The sequence below is a fragment of the Protomyctophum bolini genome, assembly GCF_963924005.1.
Source record: "Protomyctophum bolini genome assembly, chromosome: 23".
NCBI classification, from domain to species: domain Eukaryota; kingdom Metazoa; phylum Chordata; class Actinopteri; order Myctophiformes; family Myctophidae; genus Protomyctophum; species Protomyctophum bolini.
This window is the reverse complement of record NC_137884.1, coordinates 27,540,363-27,567,110: the sequence shown is the minus strand read 5'-3', so window position 1 is coordinate 27,567,110 and position 26,748 is coordinate 27,540,363. Positions and strand designations below refer to the sequence as shown.

The 26,748-nt window shown below is 44.2% G+C and overlaps 3 protein-coding genes across 6 annotated transcripts in view; 2 read left to right on the top strand and 1 right to left on the bottom strand.

Moving 5' to 3' along the window:
* Positions 1-26,748, top strand: part of mpped1 (metallophosphoesterase domain containing 1) — a gene marked incomplete at its 3' end in the record, with an annotated part of 325,357 nt that overhangs the window by 95,632 nt on the left and 202,977 nt on the right. The gene's annotated exons all lie outside the window — the stretch shown is intronic.
* scube1 (signal peptide, CUB domain, EGF-like 1) overlaps positions 1-26,748 on the bottom strand; it is a 150,247-nt gene that overhangs the window by 11,854 nt on the left and 111,645 nt on the right. For 2 of the 4 annotated variants that reach the window (XM_080757806.1, XM_080757809.1), the window contains 10 exons: positions 25,327-25,443; positions 23,267-23,425; positions 22,823-23,026; positions 21,797-21,958; positions 20,659-20,826; positions 18,831-18,992; positions 17,984-18,181; positions 17,017-17,169; positions 16,559-16,638; positions 14,817-15,412 (listed from right to left, as the gene is read on the bottom strand). In XM_080757806.1, coding sequence (XP_080613932.1) covers positions 15,260-15,412; positions 16,559-16,638; positions 17,017-17,169; positions 17,984-18,181; positions 18,831-18,992; positions 20,659-20,826; positions 21,797-21,958; positions 22,823-23,026; positions 23,267-23,425; positions 25,327-25,443 — 1,556 coding nt within the window. In that variant the 3' untranslated portion in view covers positions 14,817-15,259. Of the gene's footprint in view, positions 1-14,816; positions 15,413-16,558; positions 16,639-17,016; positions 17,170-17,983; positions 18,182-18,830; positions 18,993-20,658; positions 20,827-21,796; positions 21,959-22,822; positions 23,027-23,266; positions 23,426-25,326; positions 25,444-26,748 lie in introns of those variants that run through there. The other 2 variants (XM_080757808.1, XM_080757807.1) reach the window with 2 other exon arrangements.
* LOC308311207 (NOP protein chaperone 1-like) lies at positions 1,772-5,620 on the top strand. Its single transcript, XM_080757817.1, has 4 exons — positions 1,772-1,884; positions 1,987-2,061; positions 3,006-3,139; positions 4,120-5,620. The coding sequence occupies exons 1-4, from the start codon at positions 1,824-1,826 to the stop codon at positions 4,297-4,299; spliced, it is 450 nt and encodes a 149-aa protein (XP_080613943.1). The 5' UTR covers positions 1,772-1,823; the 3' UTR covers positions 4,300-5,620.

Sequence of the window (26,748 nt, the reverse complement as noted above, 5' to 3'; positions counted from 1 at the left end):
TATAGTTTTACTGGGGTTAAGTTTAGGAATAGGGTTAGGTTTAGGCATAGTTTTACACTGAGGTTGAGGTTAGGAATAAGGTTATGGTTTAACCGTTTAAGCAACAGCCGAGGCAAAGTGGCAAAAGGAGGAATCTCGGTACTGAAAACTACAACAAGAGCCAAACTTATAATGTGAAGCCAGAGTATATTGTATATTGTCCAGTCAGTGCCGACCTGGAAGAGGCAGTGATGAAGACTAAAGGTGGAAGCTGAGCTGTTTATCTCCGGATTGAAGATGAGCCACCTGCCTTCACCGGGATCATCCGAGTCCTTAACGTCTCTCTCAACAAAGCGGTTTACATTACATCAGATCAACCATGGATAATTGGGCTTCTACTTTGATTACCCAGCTGATTATATTATATATCCAGGGTTCTCACGAAGCTAAACACTCATACGTTTTCTTTCAAGATGTCTCTTTTGCACCACCTTTATAACAAGCACGTCTCCGTCCCACATTGAGTTTTTGGTTTGTTATGATGAAACCTCTGAAGAGGATTACTGGGCTGTTCCGCCAGGCTGTAACACCCGGGGCGAGTTGGTAAAGGAGCGAGCAGGCTCATATTCCAGAGATGTTACGTCAGTGTACTGTAACTGTGCCCATACATACCTTACCCACCTACCCCCCCTCCCTCCCCTCCCATGTTTCCATTAAGTATATGACGAACTCAAGCAGCTCCAGCAATGCACCTCTTTTTTTTTTGTGGTTTTGCCATTCCTGAAGCTGCAGCCATGCAGGTCGGTCTCATGAACACTGCCAGTTAAAGTTATAATACATCTCCAGACCATTTCTAAAACCATGATTTTCCTAAAGCAGTGACTGTGAGTGTGATAGTCTACAATTACAATACACTACAGGCTAGAGCTAGACGTCTAGTATTTGTTGCGGTTTTTTAAATACGTAACAGGCCAAGCAAGCAAGCAGGAGCTGCAGGAGTCAGGACTGAAGCACATTAATGCAGACATTATATACAGGCCTCCATCTTCCTTGGCCTACTATGGCATTTCTGCCTCAAATGAGTAGAGGCGGTTTACTCAGGAGGAGTCAGGACAGGACAGGACATCATAAAATCGTAGGAAAGGATGTCACCATATGCTGTTGTAGCAGCCAATACACCCGGCGGTGCTAGCTTATAGCTATAGCAAGCGGAGAGTCAACATCAAAACAGAGGAGAGAAGATGCGAAAAAAAATACCTATATACGTTGAGCTTGCAGCTATCGCTTGTGTTCGGAGAGCAGCACCGTCATACGGCAGACACTCAAGAGTATATAAATTGAGCATTAAATAACATCGGGTGTTTTTATTTTTTTGCGTTGACAATAAACTCACATTAGTCGTTGAGGTCGGTGATATGAATCATACGGAGCAGAAGAACCCCGGAACGGTGACAGGCTATAGCCGAACCGCAGCACAGACACCAACACAACTCGTCACCGTCAGACCAAAAAGAAAGTGCCACCGAATATTTTCAATAGTGGAGGCTGCGCATGCGCGGAGCACACCTTGTACAATTCAGTGTGACCACCTTGTACCATCCCATAGTCCCAGAGGGACGGACAGGACAGTCAGTCGCGCCAGCCAATCATAAACCACGATGGCCCCCCCTTTGGGGTTATGGGATCTTACGGTGTTGTTTTGGGCAGCAGGGATCAATTACTCCTCTAGGGGGAGCTATGATGGAAACCCCCGGTGAAATGTTTGCTTTAGGTTAACCTTTCAACCGGATGTTGTCCTGTTGAGAGAGACGCGTGTGGATTTTTCAAAACCAAAACAACATTAAATGGAACTAAACGGCAAGAAAACGAGCTCGCAGGATTTGTTGTCATTTGGCAACGGAGGAGGTTTGGATAACTGTCTTCCTTGTCAAACCGATACGGATTCGTGTCTCCCATTGCAGTGATTGTGATTAAGTTAAACATGTATTTTGTCTTTTTAAATGACAGGTCTCCATGACACGCTGCTGGTCAAGCCAAAAGCTGGACAGACATTACAGACTGAGAGGGTCCCCAGAAGTAATGGTGAGATACATTTCTTGTCTATCTGTCTCTACAATAATAGCTATCTTCTTATCTCTGTTTTACTGATAATCGATCCGATGCCTGTCTGAATTAAAGTACCTTAAAACTTTGTTTATTTTGGCCTATCAAGCCACGATCAGATAGCCGAGTACTATATAGGCCCTCTCGGGACCCCCGTAAAGGTGGAGAGGGACCCTCCGTAAAGACGTAAACATCCAAATGTCAGAAACCTTATACGGGGGTCCCGATCGGGGCTATAGCCGAGTACAGTCCTCAGCTGATTCGACCCTCATTCAAGGGGGAATCCTCAATCCCTTGGCCAGGGAATATGCTTTATATGAGCTTATTATGGCAGTACTATATACTCTTGTCAACTGCATGGTAACACTATCCGCAAACAACTTTAGATTCAATTCAACACCAACCATTAATACTGTAACTTCTTAACAGCCCATCCCATACATCCAAACAGAAACGTCCTTATAATATCTGATTGTATTAAACAACGTTAACTACACTCACCAACATGGCAGCTGTATGGAAAGCTATTTCTGTCTGCAAATGTTTGTTTCATAAATAATCAGACAGACGCAGACAGATATGTTATGATGAGCTACTTTCTGTCCAGAAATTCTGTGCAGTGCAGGTGATATATTTTTTTTCCAAAGTGTTGGAGTTTGGAAGCACTCGTTGGAAAATCACACAACCGGGTCCTGCAGGTGCACCACCTGTTTCTAAAATGAATGCAGGACGTTGCGTTGTTGAAAACGAGCGCTTCCAAACGCAATCGTCAAGTAAAAATGTCATAATCATGACACTTGACAGCCTATACCCTTTGTTTCATTTCTACTCTCCGATGTACTACTACTAATGTCCTTGAGGGTTTCACAGCCAGGTGTGATGATAACGTGCTTGTGTTTATGTTCTGTGTTTGTGTGCTATAGTTCTGGACCGGTTGCATAGTTTCCTGCCCCAGATGGCCCAGGCCAACGAGAAGCTCCAACAGCAGATAAGTGAGTCTCCTCAGGGACACTTTGACATCGAGTGTGTGGAGGACGCAGAAAAAGTCATAGAAATGGTGAGTCAACATTCGTTTTTTTTTTAACTTAAAACATTTGTTTTGGGTGCTTGCGTTGTGAGCCTGAAGGCTCATATAGTCTGGATTTTCACCGAACTACAACATGACGTCACTGAGCCGCGGTGAAGAGCAAACCACCGCCACTGCTCCAGCCCCTTCTCTCTGTTTTTACTCACCACCGCTCAACGTTATTTCAGCTCCGGTGGTCAGCTCACCACCGGAGCGGTGGTCACCTCACCACCGGAGCGGTGGTCAGCTCACCACCGGAGCGGTGGTCAGCTCACCACCGGAGCGGTGGTCACCTCACCACCGAAAATCCAGACTATGAATAGGCCTTGAGCCACTACACCGACTCTGTACGGCACTTTCACCTGTTGTTCCTGTTTTAGGCATGTCATCATTGTATTATTATTATTATTGGAAAAAGTGCATTGAAAACGTATATAAATGCATATCTACTGTACGAGCTCAGGACACAAAAATAATATATTGACACAGATCTGTCAGTCAACTCTTAACACAATATACAAAAACTATTAGTGTCAGTCAACTCTTAACACAATATACAAAAAACGATTAAATATCACTTGCCCTACCTTTTTTAACCCATTCTGACCGGGAACCCGTTTTGGTGTTACCATCATGTTATGATTTACCTATTGAAAAATAGCAGATCTACAAGCTCGTAGCGCGCCACCGAGTGGCGCGCTACGAGCTTATAGGTCTGCTATTTTTGAAAAATCGAAGAACGACTGACATTTTTTAGAATCTGATCTCAGGTCAGAATGGGCTAATCAGACCAGTGTGTGTCCAGTGGAAACCTCGTATGAATCTGATCTCAGGTCAGAATGGGTTAATGAATGAATGAATGAATGAAAGGAGAGGCGTCATCTATAGAATCGGTTGTATGCGTTCGTCATCAATGATTTGATTTATTTGACACGTCGTGTGTGGTTGTTTTTATCTTGTTTTTCTTTCAGGATGTTGCACTTGTAGAGCTTAGCGACTCGGACAGTGACACAGAGGAGCAAACGTCTCCGGAGGAAACGTCAGACTCTGAAGAGGAGACGGGGGTTACGGAGGAGAACCTCCGACTGCCGGGTGATAAAAACAAGAAGAAGAAAGCAAACATCCAAGTTGTGGACAAACAGGGACATTAGGGTGGTGTTAATAGTTTTGTGTGTCTAAATAGACTTTACATAGAAAAATTATTATTATATATATTTTTTTTTTAAAGATGGATGTTGTTGAATGGCTTCATTGCTGTAAGAACATAGAGTTATGTTGTGATTTGATTTTGTCCATAATTGCCCAGCCCTATAATGCTAATAATTATACATATTTTGAACTGTCAACGTTATCTCAATGGGAGTAATGTGCCTTTTTTGTTTTGGCCACAGTGTAGCCTGTATGTACAGTATGGAGGTTTGTTGTTGACAGTTTGATTTGTCTTTCCTCCATTTTTCATGTACTGTATATAGAGTAGTCGCAGTCCCGCCCCCCTCGAGAGACCCGGAAAAGAAATCCCCGTTCATTTTCCTCATAGACTTTTCAGAAAGTATTTATTTAAAGACGTTTACGCTGTGGACAGAGACAACTCTTGTCGTGACAAATCATGACAATAAACACAATGTTTTTTGTGGCCAAACAAAGAATTAGAAAGTAGAAAAAAACAACCCTTTTTCTTTGTTGTTCTTCTTCTTTGTAATTATTTGTTTGGTCCAAAATATTGTGTTTGTTGTCAAGTTGGCTTCGTACGACGCTCAACAGGTCTTTAAATACATACTTTTTGAAATTTCTATGGGAAAAATGCACTGGAATTCATTTCCTGGGCCTGGCGTCGTCATGAAAGGGGGCGGGACTGCGACGCTCTATACAGCTCTCCTGTTGTGGGTTTAGTGGACTCCTAAACTGTAACAGATACAATTTTACAGCGATACGTATCACGCTGCATGGTTGTCGACGATGCAATACACAGACGATATTGGTTCATTATGACAACACGATTCAATCATCGATTTTTCTGTTCGGGTTACTGCCGTATATTGTTACAACCCTAGTAACAAGGCTAGCCTGCAGCCTGCTTTCTGGTCTAGAGGGGCGGGTGTGCGAGGAGCAACCGCTGGGGAATATCTTGGTTCACCGTTCGGAGTAGAAATACAAGCTTGCGGTACAAGAGCTTTGTATATCTGCTATTTTTTTTAAATGGCCAACGCCAAAATCTAAAACGACACGGATGCTTTCCTGGTTTTAATGGCTTTAAAAAAAAGGTATAATGACGAATATGTGTTCCAGGTCTAAAAGTATTAAGCTTGTGAAATGTGAACATTTTGAATATATCATTTTGAAAATGACGATTACAGGCTACACTTATGGATTCTTTGGCTGTGTAGTACATTTTATTTCTGTATTAAAAATGTAAAATATATTCTGTTTTGGCTAATTGTATGTTCCAATATTAAAGACCACACAGATAAAGCATAAATGAAGGCCTTGGAGTCATAACTGATAAACAGGTTTTACCTGTAACTACTTCTGATAAAAGTAGTTACAGGTAATAAAATAAAATAAAAGGTCGTAATCGACTGCAGCCAGTGGACAGTGGGTCCAGTTCCAGTTTGCATATGATGGAAAAACAAACAATTGTGCAATTTGATTAAAATTAAAAAAATCTGTGTCCAGTGTAGCAAGATTCCTTTATTGATATTTATATCAAAATATATCCCACTAGATGCAGCTGGACATTTTGTTCAAATATATTGTTTTATATTTTTATGCTCTTTGATAATAGGTATTAATTAATGCATTGACTCAATTCATTCCAACTAGTTATTAGTCTAATAACTGCAGCAACAGTCACTGAATGAAAGCATGTACATGTTTTGACTGCTTTATTTTCACTGCATTTTCTTGACTGTCATTTTTGTAATTAATAGTATAGAAAGTTGTTTATTAAAGTGATTGAATCAAGAATAGTCTACGTATTTACATCAATGAAACAGAACACAACACTGTCTTGTTAAGAATGCTCATACTGCTCAGAGATGCAGTTAGGTTTATTAGGGTCTAGGTAACACAGGGGACCAATGTGGTGGAGGCAGAGTGCTCGACTTGAGCAGTGGCTTTCTCTGGTCACTAGATGGCAGCAGAAACTGTAAATGTAAATGTAGGTGAATACTTTGTGTGTACCTGTTCTTTGGACAGATGGTTGTGGCCGCCAGAGGGATGGTCGAGGCCTACTGTATGTTTGAGTGGTAGAAGTCAGTCAGTCTGAGACATTGAGAGAGAGAAGGGCCCCATGCTGGAAGCTCTGTGTTATTGGCCTCCCTCTACACAGGTGATCCAACAGCCTAACCATTCAAAAGTTCAAGAAGACAAAAAAACTAGGCTTGATCAAATTGGTAAAACTGTAACAGAAATACAAAATACAATAAATGATATTGTAGAAGCCAATTCACTGTGTTTTTTGATTATTATTTCTGTTATTATTTAGCCAAGAATATTCTGAAGCTAATTGGTTAATTGGGTTAGTGGGTTGGGCATAGACGGGCACGCCTCCAGGCCTAGGGCTTAATTATGGACAGCCTGTGTGGGGAATTCATGCACCTTGTGGATACATGGTTTTTACCAGCAACATGGAAGATGTTTGTACCATGCAGTTTACTTGAAATAAAAGCAAAGCAAATTAATGTACCAAGTGGACAGTGACATTCTTCCTACTGCGTACACCTAAACCCACAGAATGGGTGCATCAGTGAGTTTGTTATACAAAAGGTCGAAAGTTGACAAACTAGCACTTACAGATATGGCATTTATACATACAAACTTATGGGCACAAAATCACAACATTATACAATAAACTTACAGACGTGACCTTCTGAGGGCTTCTAGTCAAAGGAAAGGCAGAAAGTGAGCTCTCTGCACTGCACCAAACATTTCACACACTGAGCAGCATCAGCACGCTGAAAACACACTAAGCTGAACCCAACCACTAATTAGGCTGCTAATAAAAATGAGTGAGTGAGTTGCAAAATCAAAACACGCCAACAGGTGGCAAACTTTTCACTTTAACACAAAGGTTATCACAATTTCACAATTTCAGAATACTATGTAGAATATAGCCACCCATGGGCCATGGCACCTAGTACAGTGTTGGAACCTGAAATGTCCAGACTGACTGTGTGCTTGAATAGAGGGTTTGTGCATGCATAAAGTGAATGGCAAATCGAGTGGCAAAAGTGAGTGACAAAGTAAATGTAATGTTGTTTAATGTCATTTAATGGAATCAAATTGGACTTTTCTGTTTGGATGTCTGGGCTGTCAAGGCCAGAAATATAGTTTTTGCCACTCAGGTGTTCCCGCATAACTTCTGGGTATGATGATGATGTCACGCACATACCCTATTGAAGCAATGTAAGTTTGTTATTTTAATTTTCGAAGTTACATTTTTTTGTGTGAAAGAATATTTTTCTGAAACATTATTTTTTAGAAACTGAGAAAATGTATCTTTGGCAACAATTGAGATTTTTGATATGTCATTTTTCTGTGTTCACCTATAGCCCTCATCAAACGCAATCATTTACAGGCACATCCCTTGTTCCTTAATGGTCCTATGACGACACCGTAGGCCTTAATTAAGGATTCTCATCACGGTGCATCTGTGGATCGAGTCAAATGCCTTTTTGAAGTCAATAAATGATGTCATAGTACTGACATTAGAGATGACTCTGAGTGACATCATTAGTGACATCATTTTACTCCAAGACTGACATCCAAGTACTGATAAGGAGAATGTAAGGGAATGACATGCTGTCACCCCCAAATATCGTGCAGTCAGGCATACTTGCACTAATTGGTGTAAAGGCAGATAGGCTTAACTGGCACAGTGTGGTTACATTTACACACGATGGGTAACAAAACAAGCACCATTGTTGCTGGCACGTGCGGGGCCGTCTCCATCGCGTCGTACTGCATTTATTTTGACAGAAAACGACGGAGTGACCCGAACTTTAAGAAGAAGCTGCGCGAACGCCGGAGGAAGCTGAACGCGGCCAAAGAGAAGACGTTCCTGTCGACGCTGCCCGACAAAGAGGACAAAGAGGCCGTTCAGAGGTTCCTCCTGGACGAGGTGCAGTCGGGAGAGGAACTCCTGCTACGAGGAGACATGGAGGGGGGCGTGGAGCACCTGAGCAGGGCGGTCGTAGTGTGCGGCCAGCCCCAGGAGCTCCTGCAGGTCCTCCAACAGACCATGCTTCCAGATGTGTTCCAGATGCTGCTCATCAAACTGTCAACTATCAAACTGTCAACTGTCAACTAACAAAAGAATCGCCAAGCAGGGAGCTAGGCGTCCTTGAGCAAGACACGTACTGAACCCCTAATTGCTCCTGATGTGCAGGTTGGTGCCTTGCATGGTTTCCACCGCCATCAGTGTATGAATGTGTGTGAATGTAATGCACAATCTATGCAAAGTGCTCTGGATAAAGGCGCTATATAAATGCACCATTTTACACTAACTACAAGGCCACTGCAGAGCTGACCCCTAATCTGTGTGATTTATTTTTCGAGGGGCACAAACCCCTCCAACGTCTATCTTTTGAAATGCAGTCAAGTTCTACTGTCTAACTTTACTAGACTTTTAGTTTAGAAAGATGGATGGGGAAAGACATCGGAGTGATGGAGGTCTCGGGTCAACCACAAACGCCCCTTTTCAGTCTATAGTATCTTCTGCCACAATACTAGCGTCACGTCCAGGGGGTGTACTTGTACATCAAGCTGCCTCACGCTACAGAAACAGGAGATAGGCTCCTGCCCCTATGGGCCCCATGGCTACAGATGAAAAATAGAGTCTGCAACACTGGTATGAAACTCAGCTCCACTAAACCAGTGGAGCTGAGTTTCATACCAGTGTTGCAGACTCTATTTTTCATCTTGTACTGCCTTTTTGTCTAGCACCTGGGCTAGAGTGGAGGTGCATGCTCTATTTCCTTTGTTAGTTCCCTCATGGCTACAGAAACAGGAGATAGGCTCCTGCCCCTATGGGCCTCATGGCTATAGAAACAGGAGATAGGCTCCTGCCCTATGGGCCTCATGGCTACAGAAACAGGAGATAGGCTTCTGCCCCTATGGGCCTCATGACTACAGAAACAGGAGATAGGCTCCTGCCCTATGGGCCTCATGGCTACAGAAACAGGAGATGGGCTCCTGCCCCTATGGGCCTCATGGCTCGGCAAGGCTTACTTAGGGGTCTGCGTCTGCCTGGGACCTCTAGGCATCCTCAGTTACAGGCCAGGGGGCTGCCAATTTTGTGAAGTGAGGTGCGCTCTTATCGTACATCATCATGAACGTAAAATTGATTTGCTCAGACTCTTTCGCCATTCATTGCGAACGCAGTGAGCACTTACTATGGAGACCTAGCAGATCATGTCTGTCTGTGTGTCTGTCCCGCTGTTGTGCCCATATATGGAGCTGAGTGATTTGTTTGTGATTGATGCAACACACTCCATATTTGGACGTATAGCTGCGTTCGCTTCCCGCGTTTGCGCGTCTTACTTGTTGTCAATGGGGATTTAATGTTTGTGTAGGACAAAAATAGATACTATGCCGATTTGCTCAGACACTGACTGAATTTAATGTTTGTGTAGGACACAAATCTACACTAATATAGGAGGGGGCTAGCACCACTCAAAAAGATGAGGTTGAGATCATCTACAGCTGCAGTCAGAGTGACCTAATAAGAAATGATCACAGTGATATTGGTCAGGTGAGAGAAGCGCTGGTTTCTTTATTTAGTAACGAACGCTCCTTCCTCTCAACCGGCCGCTCTCAATCATAACATTAAGTTACACAACATTGGGTGTCTCTAAAGAGTTCTGTTATACCTGCTTCCTGTTACCCATTTCCTTGGTCATGAGAGTATATGAGTAACCAATACATGACAGCAGCGTGCGTGGCAGCCAATCAGAATAAGAGATAGAATAGGGAGATATAAGTCTTCCTATACGGTGCTTTGTGAGTTAGTCATGTTGGCTTTATTATTGTCACGTTACTGTACATGCAGGACACAAGAATCAATATAGACACACAAAAAGATGACATTAAATCTGTTTCCTGCTACTGTTTTTATTTGAATTTGTTCAGTACTGGAGTTTCATGGACCAAATAATGGAACAACACTGTGTTACAGACTCTCTCTCTCTCTTTGGGTACAACCGACCGACTAACAACAAACGTTAAAATTATTCCTCTATAAAATGGACTAAAAGTACATACAGTCATTCTCTATGACATGGCACCCAACACTACCACGCCTCTGCACGCACATACACACTCACATAAACGCACGCACGCACGCACACGCACACACAGTTATAACATACACACATTCATCCTCAGACTATCAATCACATGCACTCACAATATACACACACTCGTTCACAATAGAATACATTCTCAGGAGGAAAAAAAAAAGTCAATTATACATTTTTTTTAGAGCATTTCATATCGATTTCTTTTTTTCTCATCATTACACACGTCATCATCCTACCTAAAACGGGAAGTAGGCCGTACCTCTATCTGTGTGACAGCCAATTAGGAGTGGCCGCCTGTGGGGGCAACACGTTGCCATTGGCCAAGGGGCCGTACCTCTATCTGTGTGACAGCCAATTAGGAGTGGCTGCCTGGGGGCAACGCGTCACAATTGGCTAAGGGGCTACACAGTATACAATCGTCAGTGTTCATTGGTCCACGTGTAACACTGAGAGCATACGAACTCTGGGGATTTATTTACTCTGCATCCTCTGCCTCACTGACTCTGAGGACTTGAGTTATTGGACTAGTGGGTCCCGGATTATGGACTAGTGGGTCCCGCATTCTGCGTGTCACTCAAACAAATCTGTAGGCTCTCGATAAGCCTTTGGAATAAAAGTGACACCTATAGACCCTTATCGTCCTTGTGCCCAGCACAAAGATTAGATTTGAACGCTGTTTTTGAATATATAGCTTATAACGAGGGTGTCAAATTAGTTTCAAATCTCTGAACACCCGAATGGGGTGATGATTGGGGGGTTTTCATAACAAATAATGCAATTCAATATATATATTTTTTTTCTTTGATAGCAATCTGTTGAGGGAGACGTTCCGCTTTCTTTTTTCCCCCAACAACACAAAACACAGATAAAGTTTACTGGCTTACAGTTGAAGCTGCAAGTGCTTATTATGTACAGTATAGACACACAGGGATATAAGTCAACCTTCACGCACAGAAGCGTCTTATCTTATCTCCCCCGTGTCCCCAACGGACAGGCAGGGACCAGGGGGGCAACACCCTGGGGACCCCCGCCCGCCCAACGGCCAGGCAGGGACCAGGGGGGCAACACCCTGGGGACCAGGCGCAACACCCTGGGACCAGGGGGCAACACCCTGAGGGACCTCTGCCCGCCCAACGGCCAGGCAGGGACCCCCCAGGGGGGCAACACCACCCTGGGTGACCTCTACCACCCGCCACTACATTCAGCTCCGTGCCAACACTTCCGATCACACTATAACACATATCTTTAAACTACAGTCGCATTGTGCAGATATAGCGTCTGTCTTCAATACGCAGGCCTATTAGGATATCTCAGACATTATTAGTTATCAATGTGAACGATATAGAGAAACGTTTAGTTGAGTTATCACGGTAAAGCATATGGTGTGTCTGTGTGTGTGTGTGTGTACGGTATATCGTATATCGTATACATACATACATACATAAAATACAGTACATAGACACTGCACATGCCTTGCTTTAGAACTCAATGGACAGATAGTTTGGGTCCAGGTTGGACCAGGCAGAACTTGTTTTAGTGTTTTATAAACTGTTGTCTGGGAGAACGCACCCAGTGCCATCCCAGTGTCTGGGAGAACGCACCCAGTGCCATCATACAATAATAATAATAATTATCATACAAGAAGAGTCATCGTGTTCGTCTCTCTGGCAGCTCTACAGAACGCTGAGATGTTGGAGGTGCAACAACAACCACCACATTCACGCTTTCCCAACTCCACCGCGATTATACTGTACGAAGAAGAGCAACATGGCGGCCTGTTTTGTCACGTGCAGAGTGTGGTAGTGGTGGTGAGTTTTTGATCGCACGTACAGTATACACGTGTTATCGCGTTATGATTCCCCCACTCTCTGTGCGCATGTTTTTTTTTCTTTCTGTGGGGCAGAGTCATATACAAACACTCAAGATTTCACACAACTGACGGTGTAACGTTTACATGTCGCACAACAGTGTCACGTGTCGAAAGTAGCCGATCTGGAAGCTCAGAACACGTCGCACGTCGAGACGCGTTGTGAGCTTGTATATCAACTATTTCTGGCTATGAATCGGAGGCCAGTTGCTTGGTGTGTGTGTGTGTGTGTGTGTGTGTGTGTGTGTGTGTGTGTGTGTGAGGGCCAGAGCTATGATAAAGGAGAAACTGAAAGCCTCAAGGAGAGGGAACGAGACAACCTGCTCTTTTCTCTACACGATACATTTCTAAAGAACAACAAAACAAAAGGACACAAAACCAAAAAAAAACGTAACCTTAGATCTTTTTTCCTCTACAGTTTAAAATATAAAATTCAAGTGCAATTAAAGTTCCAAATATTAGTTACATCACATACATTTCTCTCTATAGTAACAATCTGTTACTTGCAGGTAGTTTTTATCACGGCGTGTTATTATATGATATTCTTAATCTTTTTTTTTTTTTCCTGTCGTTTTTTTCAAATCTACAATAATTATAGACTTTTTGTTTCGTCTGTTGCTCCTTTATGCAGTGGTGGAAAAAGTACTCACATTTTATTACTTAAGTTAAATATAGAAATACTCTGTTACAAGTAAAAGTTCCGGAATTCAAAATGTACTTAAAGTACCAAAAGTAAAAGTACTCATTATGAAGAATGTCCAATTTTCCAAAGTTTGTCCAAGTTTTCAAATGTAAAAAAAAATCATTTGAAAATAGCAGATGTGACGCTTTGAGAAGCTTGTAGATCCGCTATTTTCAAATGGCTGAAATGTATGTAGGGGCTGGAGTGGTTAATGTATGTTTTATCATATCATATTATAATCATATCATATCATACTATAATTCAGTGAATGTCTGTCTGTCTGTCTGAATGTCTGTCTGTGTGTCACTGTGACTGCCGTAGCTCCTCACTGCCTGCACCAATCACTCCCACTTTTCACACAGGCATTGACCATAATAATATGGAGGTCTTAACGAAGCCCCTTTTTTCAAATTAACAAATTATAAATTAATAATTAATTTATTAGTGAATTAAAAATGCGGAAACGCACCCAGGGCGCAGTACCCCCTGCGACCACAAGGGATGTAAGCACAACGGAAAGGACTAGTAATAATAATCAAAATCTACAAAGTAACCAGTAACTAAAGTGAACAGATAAATGTGGGCGGAGTAAAAGTACAATACTTGAATGTGAGATGTAGTGGAGTAGAAAAAGTAAAAGTATTGGAAATTGGAAATACTCCAGTAAAGTACAGATACCTCAAATTGTACTTAAGTGCAGTATACTTAAGTAAATGTACTTAGCTACTTTCCACCACTGCTCCTATGGATAAAGTATCCTATATGGATAAAGGAATCCATGGAGGTGGAATGGACTGCATGGGGCGGGTTCTGGTTCTAAGTTCTAACACAACAACCTTAGGATGGATTCCCATGTCCGGGTTTTCTTTTTTAAGTGCACCAGTTGTTTTTTTTTTCTTTTCTTTTTCAACCCCATCTTGTGCACACCAGGGAAGAGGGGGGTGGGGGGGGGCATTAAAGGGTTAAAAACACAGAGATACGTCGTATGTGTGCCGTACGTATGTTGGCGCACAAAGCACACGCTAAGCATACATGCTTAGCACTCGCACACGCACACGCCACCGCGCCTCGTGTCTGTGAGAACGTATTACATAAAAAAAATACATCCATGATATGGGCGTCCGCAAGTTGTCTAACATATAAATATTACAAAAACAAAAACAAAACAAAAAAAACACACCGAAGTAAAAAAAACAACAACACAAACAAAGCATAACAACAATAAAGCAGAGGGGGGAGGGGGGGGGGGGTAGGTAGACAGTTTGGGGGCATATTTTTCCCGCAGGCTGGACAATCATTTTTGGGGGCTGATAATGGCTGGGGGGGAGGGGGGTTATAGGATGGGGTTAGGGGTCAAATAATGAGCTGTAGAGACAGGGACGTCAACCACTCAAACCATCTATACTTAGCTGACCATAGGGGTGACCAGGGTTCCTTCCTTTTACCCCTCTGCACTAAAACACCCCGTCCATAAACTTGAAGATGGGCTGTTTTTGGTGAAGATGTTTTAGTGCAGAGACGCAAAGAAGGACCATGTACAAAGGTCACCTAGTTCAGAGGTTCCCAAACTTCTCAGGTCGGGGCCCTAAAGTTTGCCCGGAAACCAAACTAGTGAAAATAGCAGTTTTGTGTTTTACTTCTTAATTATATATACAGTATATATATATATTGTTTTTAATTAAAAACCATATCCATGGAATTCCTTAGATTGTTTTGCTTGTTTGTTTGTTTTAAGATTTATGAAAGAAACGAAAGAAAATGGGATTTTTTTTTCTTCAGTCCAGTCGGCGTGACCCATTACAAATCGGCCCATGACCCACAGACGGGTCCCGAGCCACAGTTTGGGAAGCCGTGAACTAGTTAGTTCACTGAGTATAGCGGGTTGGAGAGGTTAGTGAACTAGTTAGTTCACTGAGTATAGCGGGTTGGAGAGGTCAGTGAACTAGTTAGTTCACTGAGTATAGCGGGTTGGAGAGGTTAGTGAACTAGTTAGTTCACTGAGTATAGCGGGTTGGAGAGGTTAGTGAACTAGTTAGTTCACTGAGTATAGCGGGTTGGAGAGGTCAGTGAACTAGTTAGTTCACTGAGTATAGCGGGTTGGAGAGGTCAGTGAACTAGTTAGTTCACTGAGTATAGCGGGTTGGAGAGGTCAGTGAACTAGTTAGTTCACTGAGTATAGCGGGTTGGAGAGGTTAGCCGTGAGGAGGAGGAGGAGGAGGAGGAGGAGGAAGAGGAGGAGGAGGAGGGAGAGGAGGAGGAGGAGCCTATTTGTACGGCCGTAGGAAGCGTGTGACTTTGGAACGCAGCAGTTTGATGAAGGAACGCGGGAACATCTCTTTGGACTCTTGCGGCGAATACCTGAAGTAGTTCTGGGGGTGGGCCAGAACATCGAACAGGGCTTTGATCAGCTTCTTGTCCTGAACACAGAGAGAGAGAGAGAGAGAGAGAGAGAGAGGGGACATCATTGATTAGGACCTGTCATCATGTCTATAGATTATACATTTTTGCCTAATCGTCATAATCGTTTCCATGACGAGACGTAGCTTGCGGAGTTAGTTCATTCAGACATACTCGAGGGGTCGTGCTCAACTAATGACTGTCGGTCGGACTCTTGGCATGTCGGAACAAAATAATGTGACCAAATTTGACTGATTGCCATTGGATTTTTTGAATTTTTGTTTTTTCATGTCATATGAAAGCAGGGAATCATAGCTTCAAATGGACACATTGGTTGTTCAGTTTGACCCACCAGTTTTGGAGATATGGCTTATAGAGAAACAGCGAGTTGATAAAACAGGCTTGAAAGGTTCACTTCTGTGGTCTCTAACATTACACCTAGCTACATGTTTAAGCATTTATTTCATATTTACATGTCGATTTCAGCTCTGACACTTATTTCAGACATGCTCTAGTATGTGAAGAGTCTGCCTGTGCTATAAACTCATTTTGGAAAAAAATAGTTTTCTCCTCTGGTGAAAAGCTGGAGTTTGCGCGATGGCAGAGTAGCCTTGCCGAGCCATAGGGCAGAAGCCTATCTCCTGTTTCTGTAGCGTGAGGCAGCTTGATGTACAAGTACACCCCCTGGACATGACGCTAGTATGTCGCAGGGACTTACACCCCCCAATCCAACCCTTGATGCTGAGTGTCAAGCAGGGAGGCACTGGGTCCCATTTTTACAGTATTTGGTATGACCCGGCCGGGGATCGAACCCCAACCTCCCAGTCTCAGGGCGGACACTCTAACCACAAGGCCACTGCGCGATGGCAGGCTATCAGTCAAATCTGGTCACAAATGCCTGCAACCCAGCAGTAAAACATGGGATGGTGTGCTAGCTATCAGTCACAACCCTCGGTAGAGAAAGACGAGATCCTTTGTCACTCTTTGAGAGACATGTGTAAAAAAGGACAGGGTGTGTCTTCTCAAAGGACAGGGTGTTCCGTCCTGTGCCTTCGTTCTCAAAGGACACGCCATGCAGTACCTTGAGTATCTCCTGATGGTTCTCTGAGGCGTATAGTCTCCATAACAGTACCAATACAGTACCAATACAGTACCAATAACAGTACCTTGAGTATCTCCTGATGGTTCTCTGAGGCGTAGAGCCTCCCGTCTCGAACGATGTCCTCTATCAGCTGCTGGTAGTCCTCTGCAACGCACAACCGTTCAGTCACATTATTATTATTATTATTATTATTATTATTATTATTATTATTATTATTATTATTATCAGCTGCTGGTAGTCCTCTGCAAGTCAAATTAACAGTGGTGGGAGAAAAGTAATCAAATGTTTTACTTCAGTAAAAGTATCAATACTGAGATATAGAAAGTCTGAAATTCAAAATGAGCTTGAGTAAAAATATTAAAATATTGGTATCAATCAAAATCGATTGAATGCAATCAAATTCAACGTCAATAAGCAGGTGTTAAAGATCATAAGTGGCACGACTTTGTCAAGCTGTGACCAACTCTAATAGTCGACTCTGACCATCGTAGGTGACGTAGGGAACCATCGTAGGTGACGTACCATCGTAGGTGACGTAGGGAACTTGGAATCCTTTCCCGCTGTTTCCTTCGTTGGACTTGAACTGGATCCAGAGCTTCCGGGAGCGAGAGGTGAAGGCGATTGGCCGCTCGTATGTCTGACACGTCTCATAGGTGGTGATGGACGTGGGCAGAGCTAGAGGAGGAGGAGGGAGGGGGAGGGGGAGGAGGAGGGGGAATTAGAATTAGAAGAAGAAGGAGGGCACATAGGTTTATTTCCCATTCCAAGTGTGTTTGTCTTATAGTATGTAACGCTGCTTTGGCAATGTAAACGTATGTTTTCTCATGCCAATAAAGCCCTTTGAATTGACTTGAATTGTAACGCCAGTGATGCTGTTTATTTAGGCCCCACAATCTATAAATCTCACAGTATTAAAGCAACCGGGCCGGTTCCACACGCTGCACAAGGTGCCCTTTTTTCACTTGAGCACCTGCCCCTCAGTCTAAATGTCTGTTGTGCACCCCACCGCTCTGCCACCTGCCCCTCAGTCTAAATGTCTGTGCACCCCACTGCTCTGCCACCTGCCCCTCAGTCTAAATGTCTGTGCACGCCACCGCTCTGCCACCTGCCCCTCAGTCTAAATGTCTGTGCACGCCACTGCTCTGCCACCTGCCCCTCAGTCTAAATGTCTGTGCACGCCACCGCTCTGCCACCTGCCCCTCAGTCTAAATGTCTGTGCACGCCACCGCTCTGCCACCTGCCCCTCAGTCTAAATGTCTGTGCACGCCACTGCTCTGCCACCTGCCCCTCAGTCTAAATGTCTGTGCACGCCACTGCTCTGCCACCTGCCCCTCAGTCTAAATGTCTGTGCACGCCACTGCTCTGCCACCTGCCCCTCAGTCTAAATGTCTGTGCACGCCACCGCTCTGCCACCTGCCCCTCAGTCTAAATGTCTGTGCACGCCACCGCTCTGCACATTAATGATTCATTTAAACGTGGTTTCGTTTACCGCTCTTCCTCATGACGAGCACGTCTCCACACTCGTCCTCGATGGGGAGGAAGATCTCGGGCACCACGATGAGGATGCGTCTCTTGTGCGGCGGGTTGATGGTCCAGATGCAGTCCACGTTGGACGGGTAGTCTCCGGGGTAGTTGGGGGACTCGATGTAGCCGGTGTAGTCCCCCAGCTCGCCTCCACACAGCTGGTCTGAGACAGAGGGGAGGAATGAGCTGGTGAACACACAGGCGGCGCACTGATGTTTCATTAACCACTTAAGCCAGATACTATCTATCGTACAAAGCTCACAGTGCATCAGTCATGGGCCACGGCACGCTGTGAGGCCGATAGGCTATTTTTTGCTGTACAACTCTGGCAGATGATGTGAAGCATGCAGACCTATAGGCTATATTTGAGAGCTTTTGCCTATAACAGCATGCCTATAACAGCATGCCTATAACAGCATACCCCAACATAGGAATGCCAGCGTTAATGGAAAGATGGAAAGAACAAGACGTTCACTAATGGCACAACAGACTATATAGGCCTATATTCAAAGTAGACACTCCATCATCGGTCAGTTAGTTTAAGACCAAACGGAGTTGTTTCTAGCATTATGTTATACTTTAGCTATTGAAAAATAGCAGATCTACAAGCTCATAGCGCGGCACAGATTGTAGATCTGCTACTTTTGAAAAATCGTGAAAATGTGGCACATGAAGTCTTTGAATATATATTCTTTCACAGTGAACGTTTTTAACTCAAATCTTTGCTTCTTTGCTTCTGAAACGGGTTAATGCTATAAGAGAAACATCAACGACAATTTATGCTTCAAGCTAAATATTGCGACGTTTCATACTTTTGCAGTGGGAGACGTTGGTGGCGCCGTCAAAGTCCGTGGTGGTGTTGCCGGGGCAGGTGATGCAGTAGTTCTGACCGAACTCGGACTGGTACGTCCCGCCCGGACAGCGGATACAGCGATGGGTACTGGAGTTGTAGTGGTGACCAGGAGCACAGTGGACTGAGGAACAAACACACGTTAGTGGTGACCAGGAGCACAGTGGACTGAGGAACACACACACGTTAGTGGTGACCAGGAGCACAGTGGACTGAGGAACACACACACATGTTAGTGGTGACCAGGAGCACAGTGGACTGAGGAACAAACACACGTTAGTGGTGACCAGGAGCACAGTGGACTGAGGAACACACACACGTTAGTGGTGACCAGGAGCACAGTGGACTGAGGAACAAACACACACGTTAGTGGTGACCGGGAGCACAGTGGACTGAGGAACACACACACGTTAGTGGTGACCAGGAGCACAGTGGACTGAGGAACACACACACGTTAGTGGTGACCAGGAGCACAGTGGACTGAGGAACAAACACACACGTTAGTGGTGACCGGGAGCACAGTGGACTGAGGAACACACACACGTTAGTGGTGACCAGGAGCACAGTGGACTGAGGAACACACACACGTTAGTGGTGACCAGGAGCACAGTGGACTGAGGAACAAACACACACGTTAGTGGTGACCAGGAGCACAGTGGACTGAGGAACACACACACGTTAGTGGTGACCAGGAGCACAGTGGACTGAGGAACACACACACGTTAGTGGTGACCAGGAGCACAGTGGACTGAGGAACAAACACACACGTTAGTGGTGACCGGGAGCACAGTGGACTGAGGAACACACACATACATGTTTCAATCTATTTTAGTTAGATTAGATTTATCCTTTTCTTTCTTTATTTAACCAGGAGATTATTCTTTTTAGCTTTATTCTTTTTAGCTTCATCTTTTATTTTTATTATTTTCATTATTATCACTATTATTAGTATTTTGTGAGGTGTTTCAGTGCAGTTGCTTCTGGTCTTGATGTAGTGTTTGAGTGTTTTGGAGAGCGTCTATGTTTTGTTGATGTTGTCAGTGTATTGTTCTGTGTGGACATGTTTAATGTATTGTTTAGTCTATGTACTGTATTCATCATTGTGTTGTGCCCGAGGACCCCCTCTAAAACCAGATGATACATCTCAAGGGGCTACCCTCTAAAGGAAATTAAATGTCAATATATATCATTTCAATATAGGATAGTCACCACCACTGAGATAAAATCTCTCTCTTATTTTTTTTGCCCCAGACAAGCAATAATTTAACAAGACAGCTACATTAAAAACAGACAGGCGGGCAGAGAGAAAAGAATGCACAAAATTAATGAGAAACACATTTAAATGATTCACATTTCAAGAGTGCTGTCTTGGAGTCAATTTCGTAACGATGAATGAAAAACAATTAAATGGGGGAATGAGTGAAAGGAATCCGCCTTAAATTCATACATTTTGTATTTAAAAGAATTCAGCAGAAATGATATAGATTAGTATTTATTTTCTGTTTATTTAGATGATTGTTTATTTCATCTTGGTTTTGAGTGCACATAAGACAGGGGATGTAAGATAAGGTGTTGATTTTGATGGCACATTTTGATTTAATTTTAGTCACTCAGTCTCAATGTAATTTAGTTTTAGTATTATTTTAGTCATCTGAAATGTTTTAGTGTTACTCTAGTTTTAGTCGAATAAATATAAGATTTTAGTCTTAAAAGTTATACCAAAAGAAACGGGCAACGTGCACACGCACAAACACACACACACACACACACACACGGACGCGCTGCGTTACCTTTTGCCTCGCAGTCCCGGAAGGAGACGGAACCTTCGAACTTGGTCATGAGACCCCCCCCGCACGGGAAACACAGGACCCGCCCGGGCTCGGGCTGGAAGGAGCCTAGCGGACACGGCAGACACGGACGGAACCCGTCGGCAGAGGAATGACCTGCTGGACACTGACCTGAGGGTCAGTGGCCAATGGGAGGACAGCTCTGTTAGGGTCAGTGGTATGGGAGGGACATCTCTTTTAGGGTCAGTGGCGTGGGAGGGACATCTCTGTTGTTGTTTCTTTGGTTTCTTTTACCCCTTAAGACTTGAGGCCGATTCTCCAAAATGCATTCCAAATCAGTAGTTCTAAACACTTCTTCACAAATAGCAGATATACAAGCTCGCAGCGCGGTACAAAGTGACACGCTTGTGAGCTTGTATGGCTGCTATTTGTGAATAACCCATTTGAATATAAACCAATGCGAAAATCTGATGCTTTCTCGGTTAGCAGGACACATCATCAGTGTCCTATTGTTCTCTGTGTAGAGACTCTAGTCTACAGAGACTCTGATAGTTCTATTGTTCTCTGTAGAGCACTCTACAGAGACTCTGATAATCCGGTTGGATGTATGAACTAAATTTGACTTCATGTAGGTTATAAGAAGGCAAAACATAACATAAAATCCTTCCCTTTATTCCCTGCCAGAAGTAGGAAACATCTCCTGCTCTCCACTAACATTTCCATAAACCAAATAAACTATGACTGGTCTTTGGCGCTCCCTTGTGGACGTAGCTGAATACCTGCCACTTTACCTTTTTTACCCACCCTTCTATGTTTAAATTACTAAACACTGAAAAACAAAAAGTAATCTATAAATTGGGTGCTTTTCTGAAAAATGTTCTTCCACTGTACAAATAGGGAAATTAAGCCTTCCGATATGTCTATGTATATCGTGTAATCTGTAATGTATTGTATGCTTTTGATTGTATACTTTTATGAATTTGTGCTCCAAACCATGTGATCATTCATGGTCGTGAGTTAAATAAAATGATGATGATGAAAAGAAAACCTGCTGCATTTCTTTTCACGGCCACAAGGTGGGGGCAAAACACAACGTGTTCCCTCCATTACAGACAGTCCAACTGCACCCTGTCTGCTTTACCTCCACACTGGGACACATTCTTGGCCCCAGCGATGCCCTGTCCCTCCGTGCTGGGACACGGCTCACAGGACAGCTGTCCCACCGTGTCCTGGTATGTCCCCGGGGGACACTGGACGCACTGCTCATGGTCCCCACTGTAGAACGTCCCTACACCACAACTCACTGTGGAAGGAGAGAGAGAGAGAGGGAGGGAGGGAGGGAGAGAGGGAGGGAGAGAGGGAGGGAGAGAGGGAGGGGGAGAGGGAGAGGGAGAGGGAGAGGGAGAGGGAGAGGGAGAGAGAGGGAGAGAGAGAGCAGTTAAAATGTTTCTAGTTTTTCGGGGCAGGAGAGATTTCTGGTTTCCAGGGAGAGGGCAGATGGAGCTGTTAGGGGTCTTGAGGTGAGTGTCCTGTTCAGAGACCCTGTCCCAGGACAGCCTCTCTACACACTCCAGCCGCCCCATTTCTATTTTGTTAAAACATGACCAATGACAAAAAACTCCCATATCTGCTGGACGAAGTACAACAATGTGCAAACACAGCAGCAAGATTTGTGAGTTGCTGTGATAGGAGAAGGATATCAAATGGAACACAACCACCCTGAAGACTAATCATTGTGTATATTCCTGCACTATACCTGCATCGAGTTATCTTGGTACACAGAAGTTGATCTATTGAAGATTCTGACCTTCAAAGTACATCATTTTTGTTTTGATTGTATTGCTGTATTGTTGTATTGTTCTTTCTGCTTTGGCAATGTAAACGTTGAATGAATTGAGTTGGAAAACGCAGCATATATTGGTGTTTAGAAATCCATGTCGTTACAAAACCCACATCTCCAGTAGATAAAGAGTGCTTGGGTTGCGACCCCGAAAATAGCTGATCTACAAGCTCTCAACGTGTCACAGCGCGACACGTTGTGAGCTTGTAGATCTGCTATTTTTTGTCCAAAAAGTGCCCTCTTTATACAGGATCTCAGCCCTCTGTATAACACTCTCTCTGCCACGTCCCTCCCTCCCGGGGCGTGGGACGGTGTAGTAAAACTCACCACACTTCCCGTCTCGCAGCACGTGTCCGGTGCTGCAGGGGTCGGAGCCCTCGGGCATGCGGGCCGGCTTCTGGGCCACCTCGTACTCGGTCCCGGAGAACTGGATGTAGAACTGCTGCTTGTTGATGGACTTCCTGAGCGTCCGCATGGCGCTCTGGAGCCGCTGCTTGGTGCGCTCGCGCACGCACTCCACGTTGCAGGCGTCTGGCGGGTTTGATTGATCGATTGAAATAGTTATTAACAGTTACAGTTACAGTTACTGGGGGCCAGTTTCTAATTGCAGCTGTCCGTATAGGTGCCCATTGAGGGCGGTTTTGAAGGAGAACTTGCTCTATCTCTATCACGCACACACACTCACACACACAGTCACACACACACACAGTCAGACACAGACACAGACACAGACACAGACACAGACACACACACACACACACACACACTCACCCGAGGCCTCCTCCTCCTTCATCTCCATCTCGAACTCGGCGGTGATGTGCGACACCTCTTTGGACGGGGACTTGCGTCCTCGCCGGCGCTTCTTGGACGAGTCACACTTCAGATTGACAAAGGTCACCTGGCAGTCGTCTGTACAGGGGAACTGGCCACCTTCCAGATGAAGAGAGGAGGAGACAAGGAGGAAGCAGAGAAAGGAGAGAGGAGATGAAACCAGATGAAGAGAGGAGGAGACACAGAGACGGAGGGATGAAGAGAGGAGGCGACAGTGAGACGGAGGAGAGGAGGAGGAGAGAGATAGATGGAGGGAGCAGAGAAAGGAAAGAAACGGAAGGAGGAAAAGGAGAGGAGGAGGAGGAGGCGACAGCGAGACGGAGGAGAGGAGGAGGAGAGAGGAGGAGACAGAGAGATGGAGGGAGCAGAGAAAGGAAAGAAACAGAAGGAGGAAAAGGAGAGGAACGAGACAGGGGGCAGAATGATTAGAAATTTGAATTTCACGCACGCACACATCTCTCTTCTATTCTTTCTTCCTATTCCCCCTCTCCCCCGACACGGTGGAGGCAGATGGCCGCCCACCCTAGAGTCGGGTTCTGCCTGACGTTTCTTCCTTTTTCGTTTTTCGTTACCATTGTCGCAATATTGCTTAATGCTCTGGGTGGATCTTTGTTGGTTGTAAAGTGTCTTGAGACAACTTGTTGTGATTTGACACTTTAATAAAATTGAATGGAATTGAATTGGACACACACACGTACATATTTTGATAGCGATTATGGGACAATTTGGCAGGAATAAAATAACACAACGGATGCCGCCAGCATTATTTCAAAATATAGGCGTTAGAGGGCCAGCGGATATGGCAGATTTTACTCTGAAAGGTCCCCCCCCCCTTTCCCCCTCTTCCGTTCCCTTGATACTTTTAGCTGTTTATTTACTGTCTTTGTATTTATTGGTTCCGTATTATTTGCTTCATTTCCAAGCGTTAAAGATGATTTTGGAACATTTTCTGTCTTTCCCGTGTGTTTATTTCTTTCTCGTCGTAAGACGTATACAGATGTGTGAGTCAGTCAAAGTATATACTGTATATATTATGGTGTAAACATGTATAAAGACAAGATGTGTGAGTCAAAGATGTGTGAGTCAAAGCTTCTCAAACAGACAAGACGTGTGAGTCAGATTCAAACCCTCCCTCCCTGAAGTTTCGGTCTAGTTTTTATTCGTTGACGAAATTGTCAACATATTTAGTCCTGCTTTTGGACGTAGAGTATAGTTGGTTATTTGGAGTAGTCAGCTGTATGGTGGTGGTAAGGAACTGTGACGGGGATACTGTGCATTAGTTTAACTGTATGTAGTTCGTTTTTGTTCTGTTTTTGTTAATATTTTGTTAATATTTGCTTTTGTATATGTATGGACATACATAGCTTAGTGTTTGTGCTGTGCCATGGTGGGTGTGGGGGGGAAAAATATATGTGAATAATTGCTTTGAAAATACTATGTTGTAAAGAGAAATCAATAAACATATTAAAAAAAAGAAATATATATATATATATATATATATATATATATATATATATAAAAAGAGAAAAACCTTCCAAGGAAGGGACTGCACACTCCAGGGAACAGAGACGAAGCTCACAGCGAAACGCGTCGTGCTAATGAATTAGTTGATGCAGTAAGTTGTCCGTCTCTGTTCCCTGGAGTGTGCAGTCAGTCCCTTCCTTGGAAGGTTTTCTCTCTTTTCTGATGTCTATGCCTGCTAACTATAGACTTGCACCTCCTACGGGTCTTTTTGGATGTGCAGGAGTCCCTTTTTTGTCTCATATAGATATATATTTAGTCCTAGTTTAGTCATCATAGCGTAGTTTTATATTTGGTTGTTATGTAGTCGTCATGTGTCCTGTGCTGGTTTACCTTGGTTTACCATAGTTTTATATGTAGTAGTTATGTAGTCGTCACATGTGTCCTGTGCTGGTTTACCTTGTTTTACCTAGTTTAGTCATAGCGTATAGTTTTATATGTAGTTATGTAGTCGTCACATGTGTTCTGTGCTGGTTTACCTTGGAGGCTCTGTTTGGCCGAGTCGCGGTGTTTCTCCTTGTTCCGCGGCCTCAGGTGACACTTGGCGTCTTTGATCTTGAACCTGGCCTTCTGTTTGATGGGAGGGGCCAGCGTGTCTTCATTTACATACATACAAAGAGGAAGAAGAAACACAAAACAAAAACAAAAAAATACGTTTGAATACCGTTGAGCAGCCAACAGTTCAGTTCCCAAAGTTCACAATTAACGAAACAAACAAGACAGTTTTTTTTAGGCATTACTGTTTTATTCTGACTGGGGCTTGTTAAACCTGATTCATACGTGGCTGTACGATGATGCTGCCCGCCCCCAAAAAGAAAGACGGATTTTCATTTGAAAATGTTTTGGTGAGTGACTTTAAAGAAGCCCTTTATAGCAGGGACACTGCAGGACCCTTCCTCCTCACACATATCTCCCCTCACTCTCACTATTTAAACGCACGCACACACGGACGCGCACACACACACACACACACACACACACACACACACACACACACACACACACACACACACACACACACACACACACACACACACACACACACACACACACACACACACACACACACACACACACACACACACACACACACACACACACACACACACACACACACACACACACACACACACACACACACACACACACACACACACACACACACACACACACACACACACACACACACACACACACACACACACACACACACACACACATTCCTCTGGCCCGGCACTTTATTACCTGTCCAACATGTACAAAGTGCTGAAGGATATATATGGTGGGAGTGCTGAGAGTTAAAGAGAGAGATTAGAATGGAGTGAGGGGGAGGAGAGAGAGAGAGAGAGAGAGAGAGCAGAGAGAAAGCAGAGAGAGAGAGAGAGAGGGCCGAGTTCAAGTTCACGCTCTGCACGCGCTCCTCAGGACGAGGCGAGGGGAGCACGCTGCACACGCTGCCTAAATATGTCCCAAACCGCCCCCTAAGGTCTTCCACTGCTGGCCTGCTCGCTTTGCCTACAAAAATGGCAACTAAAAAATACGGGGAAGCAGCTTTTTGCTTCTACGGGCCGACGGCGTGGAACAAACTCCCACTGTAACTTCGACAGGCAGCCTCTGTAGTTTAACAAACTCCCACTGTACCTTCGTCAGGCAGCCTCTGTATAGTTTAACAAACTCCCACTGTACCTTCGTCAGGCAGCCTCTGTATAGTTTAACAAACTCCCACTGTACCTTCGTCAGGCAGCCTCTGTATAGTTTAACAAACTCCCACTGTACCTTCGTCAGGCAGCCTCTGTAGTTTAACAAACTCACACTGTATACCTTCGACAGGCAGCCTCTGTAGTTTAACAAACTCCCACTGTACCTTCGACAGGCAGCCTCTGTAGTTTAACAAACTCCCA

Coding starts and splice junctions, on each gene's coding strand:
- LOC308311207 (XM_080757817.1), top strand. CDS start 1,824: ATGGAACTAAACGGCAAGAAAACGAGCTCGCAGGATTTGTTGTCATTT. Junction 1,885..1,986: donor GTCATTTGGCAACGGAGGAG/GTTTGGATAACT, acceptor TTTAAATGACAG/GTCTCCATGACACGCTGCTG. Junction 2,062..3,005: donor GAGGGTCCCCAGAAGTAATG/GTGAGATACATT, acceptor TGTGTGCTATAG/TTCTGGACCGGTTGCATAGT.